The 5,172-nt window shown below is 42.9% G+C and overlaps 1 protein-coding gene across 1 annotated transcript; it reads left to right on the forward strand.

The window, feature by feature from the left end:
• The first annotated feature begins 1,702 nt into the window (after positions 1-1,702).
• LOC137614980 (uncharacterized) lies at positions 1,703-3,508 on the forward strand. The gene has a single exon (XM_068344621.1). The coding sequence runs from the start codon at positions 1,703-1,705 to the stop codon at positions 3,506-3,508; it is 1,806 nt and encodes a 601-aa protein (XP_068200722.1).
• The last annotated feature ends 1,664 nt before the right edge of the window (positions 3,509-5,172 follow it).

Raw genomic sequence — 5,172 nt, forward strand, 5'->3', positions numbered from 1 at the left:
GCAGCATTCCCTCCAAGATAGAACCAAGTATTGACTGTGGGACTGAGACAGAGACTCTGAGTATTCAGATATCCCTGTTTGCTACAACTCTCACAGTACATAACATCTACAAATCCCCAGCAAAAACCATCAATGCTGAGGCGCTTTTCGCCGCTGCCTCCATTGATGACACAATAATTGCAGGAAACGTCAACGCCCATCACCCATTCCTGAATTCAGTAACTGCAACAAATCAAACAGGCAGACACTTTCATGCCTTACTGCAAGAGTATCCGGATGTAACACACATCAACAATGTTACAGAAGCCACTCATCTAAGAGGAGGACGACTAGACCTCACCCTCCTCTCTAGAGCCATACAAAGAGGCGCTAGATGGCAGCTGCACCCTGTATTAACGAGCGATCACATTGCCATAGAAATCAACCTCGAATTGGAGCAATACCCCCCTCCTCCTCCACCCCCCAAAAGGTGGAACCCAGACTTTGCAGACTGGAGAAAATTCGAAGCAACTAGGACAGAATGGGCTGTGGAATACATTAAAAACCCTCACAATGATATCTCCACCCTATCACTCGACTTCAACAAACAACTAGATGCAGCCGCAAGTGCTTCCATGCCTCAGAAAAAACACTGAGAAGAAACACGTTGACACCTGGTACTATAACAGCCGCATCAAAGAAATGAATGCCAGGATAAATAGGACCAGAAAACTTCTCAGAAGACACAGAACTGACGAGCTCCATGACTTACCTGTGGAGATCATCAAACACTCTGTGCAAGTATCATTGGAAGTCAAAACGGATAAATGGTACTCTTGGTGCCATGAAATCAACTTCAGCACATCCCTAGCCAACATATGGGGCTGGTTCAACAAAGTCTCTGGGAAATATAACACACTCAGAGTCACACACCCAGACCCATTAGCTGAAGCCAACAGAATTGCCAACAACTTTGCTGACAGAGCAAAAAGCACCAACCTACCTCTGCAGATAATAAACAGACAGAGAACACTACTCCCAATCAGGAACAACATCATTGAAGCCGCCTGCAACATGGTAGATGATACAGACAGCCCCTATACCATGGAGGAACTAAATACAGCCCTTGAAAGGGGCAGAAAAGACACTGCCCCTGGAGCCGACCTCATCACATACAGTATGTTAAGGAATATGGGAAGCCACGCGAATTTGGTGTACTTACACTTGATTATCAGAACACACACAGACAGACTACGCCCAACTACATGGAACCAACAGGACACCAAGCCCATCCCCAAACCCAAGGAACCAGACGCCTACCGACCCATAGCTTTGATTAGCTGCACCGAGAAAGTAGCTGAGAGAATGGTACTCAACAGACTGCAGTGGAAAATAGGCCAATTACATCACCGCCTATATGCCTACAGGAGCAGCATAGGCACTCAAGAATGTATAACAGATGTCCTATCAACAATTAATGACAAAAAAGCCTTTGTCATATTCCTCGACCTAGAGAAAGCCTTTGAGCTAGCCAGCTCACCAACCATTCTCTTTACACTAGTAGAAAAAAAGAGTAAAAGGACATCTACTAGCCTGGACTCGAAATTACACAACAAATCAAGAAGCCAGAGTCATCTTCCAAGGAAAAACAACCGATTTCATCCCCCTAGAAAATGGTACATCACAAGGAGGCATTCTAAGCCCCTACCTCTTCAATTTACTAATGGAGAACCTAGCTACTCTAAATCTCCCAAATGGAGTGGAAATCTTCATATATGCAGATGACATATGTATCATATGTCCAAACAAAGCACATGCAAGAAATGCCACCCAAAAGACATTGGATATGATCCAGACCAAATGCAACGATCTTGGTCTAAAGATCAACACTTACAAAGCAAAAGCCATGGCTATAAAACATCTGCAAAACCCTCAGAACTTTACTCTGAGGGGTGAAGCCATTGAATGGGTAAATCAATTCATGTACCTTGGAGTAATCATTAGCAAAATGCTATCACCTGCTAATGAAGTAATATACCTAAGAGAGAAGACAAAAATTCGTCTATCAGCCATGAGACGAATGTCCTCCCTCAAACAAGGAGTATCAAACAACCTCCTCAGACTGTTTTATCTACAAGCAATTCGATCCCACATCGATTATGCAGCACCTACTCTCACCAATATGACTGACACCCAAAAAGAATCATTGGAAGTAGTGCAAAACAACGCCATGAGACTCATCTGTGGCGCTCAAATGTGGACAAGACTCTGCTTACTAAGAGCAGAAACCAACCTAATTTCCCTGTCATCCAGAATTGACATTAGGAATAGCACTATAAGATTCAAGTCAATCATCACAGACAGGACAAGCCCACTTAACAGCAAATTGAAAAGACCACTACCTCTAGCAGAAGAGATAGACCCATCCAATTCTCATGCAAAGAAACTGCTAGATACACTTAGAAGGATGCAAATGCAAAATGAGGCCCACAAAACCAAGGGACAACAAAAGCACGAAGGCTACAGCACTCCTGCCCCTTGGGCTCAGGACCCCATCAAATACAACTTTACCATCCTACCAGCAGCTAGCAAAGCCCTCTGTACACAAGAGCAACTTACTGAAGCTGCAAAGAGTGCAATCAACAACACACCTGCACCCAAAATCTACTATACAGATGGATCAGTAGACCGTGAAATCCCTGCAGCTGCTGCTGCAGTCGTCTCCCCATCTGGATATAGAGAAAACTGGAGGCTTTCTAACCATGCCTCTACACTACAAACTGAGCTTGTGGCTATTGCAAAAGCCCTAGAACACTCAGCCAACCTACAGCATGGAAACACAATGATCCATACAGATTCCAGAGGAGCCATCCTGGCTCTCAAAAACCAGGAACCAACAGAGAATGTTTATCTCATAACCGCAATCCAATTCCTAGCCTTAGATCACAAAAACAACAACAGACAAGTGACTCTGAATTGGATTCCAAGTCATACCGACATTGCAGGCAATGACGAGGCCGATCACTTAGCAAAATCGGCCTTAATGTGCCAGACAATAAGTATTACTGTGCAACCCTCACTCAAAACCATCCAGAATCAAATGGCAGCTTACTGCAACATCCAAAGGTCTAGCGAAGTAAAGCGAGCCTTCTTGGATGGATCAAGATCTGCAAAGTGGTATATTGAAGCTACAAACATATTACCACACCCAATTGTAAGGAAAAAACCACGCCAGGACGCTGTCATCATCTGTAGACTGCGACTGGGATATCTATGCTGCTGGCAAATCATCTTAGACAACGATGCAGACCAAGCAACACAGCACAGACCAATAAGACCGTGCAATTACTGTAATCTAGATAAAGAAGAACCACTACAGCACTACCTACAGCACTGTCAAGAAACAAGCCTACTTCGACAGGATCTCAACCCAAACAATCCTGCAACTGCAACACCAATTGTCAAACACATAATTGCAAATGTTGTTGCCCTCTCAGCCTTTCTCCGCAGCTACCCTCCACCTAGATAATGTAACAACTGCACCAGTTTGCCATCTTAAAAAAACCCTTTCAACTTCTCTGCCAAGATCAGAACGATCACTGGCGGCTGAGGGCAATAACTTGTACTCCTTATAAGGAGACAGTTTTGCGCTCCTGTCCTTCCTCTCAACGATGGGAGGGAGTGCAGAGCCGTTGGTGGTTTTTCAGGTTTTCAACACCTCTTCCACTTGCAATCTCTCTTTTCAGTTCAGGTACCCCCTCTATCAATTAATACCCATATTGTCTCAAATAATCACTATTACAAGTAAATCTTTATTTTTATTTTTTGTTCTATTTTTACAGGTACAGGAATGTTTTATTCCACCCTTTTCCTACCACTCAAGCAGCTACTATTCTCTTCTCTTCAGCTCTCTCTTGCATAGCTGAAATCTCACACTATACCTCTGTCTAATAACTTAAGCTTAAACCACTATGAAGTGTTTTACTTCACCTATATCAATATCGCCAACTAAAACTCCTCAACTCCTTCCCGAGCCCTCCTACTTATCGGGACTTATTACTATAACTCTTTTTCTCCAACTATAGAGTGGAGCCAGTGGGATCCTGGGAAGGATATCCCCTTCCTACAGTCACCTTCTTCACTCTCCAAACAGGCTTCAATATTGCCTGTTACCATCCTCAACCCAAAACCTAACCCAATATCCTAAAAATAAAAGTTGCAGAATAACCACCACCTCAATTACCTATCCCAAAAAATAAAATCCTACCAAAACACCTACGGGCTGCAGGATTGCAATCGCCCATGTCTGGCAAAAAGGGCCAGGCAATCTTCAACAACAACAGACTGGAGTGTAACTGTCCTACGGTAAAGACTGAAGTACCGGTGAGGGAGAATAAAGCCATTTCTGCACAATAGTGGAGCGGATACCTGATAAAACAGTTCATTTGATGATACTAGCATAAAACTTTGCACAAAGCTTCCTTGTGATGTTCTTAAAGAAATAGAATTGTGAGCCACTCAATTTTTTTACTTATCAAGATGGCTGCCACATTTTTTAAAATGGCAGCAAAATCCCATTCCAGAATTTGACAAATTGACCATACAAAGTAATTTTGATGACCTTTTGCCTAGATTTGATGTAAAACATCTATATTTAAGTCAGTATTCACTGTAAATACAATTTTGTGAAAACTCTGAAAAAGTGCATGCGCAAAATTAGACTGACAAAGTCATATTGATTCATGTATCTTCGCATGTACAGGTGCATAATGCTATGCATTGCAATCCTGACCTATAGCACTTACAATTCCAGTACAAATCCTTTTACGTCCACATTTTAAGAGCTTTTGACATGACGCTGCAATTGGCAGCAAGCTGGTCCAATATAGCATCCAAACATTGTCGTCTTTTTGCCAACCCTAACTTTCAGGTGAAGGTAATTTCATAATGCGAACCACAGACTGACCCCATGTGTGCCCCAGTTGCAGTACAGCTCGCTTCACATGCTCTACTAAAGCTGCCCTAGAGGGTGGGATGGCATTATAAGGATTCTGTTTTCATGCAAACAATTGAAACCTTGCTTCACCGACTATGTTTGTGGTACTAGAGCAGTCGTGCATCACCACAATAGACTCTTCAATGACTCTCATGTCAGAAGATAAGTCATCTGTAGGCGAACTAAGTCTTGTAAAA

The sequence above is a fragment of the Palaemon carinicauda genome, chromosome 21 (assembly GCF_036898095.1).
Source record: "Palaemon carinicauda isolate YSFRI2023 chromosome 21, ASM3689809v2, whole genome shotgun sequence".
Classification (NCBI taxonomy): Eukaryota; Metazoa; Arthropoda; class Malacostraca; order Decapoda; family Palaemonidae; genus Palaemon; species Palaemon carinicauda.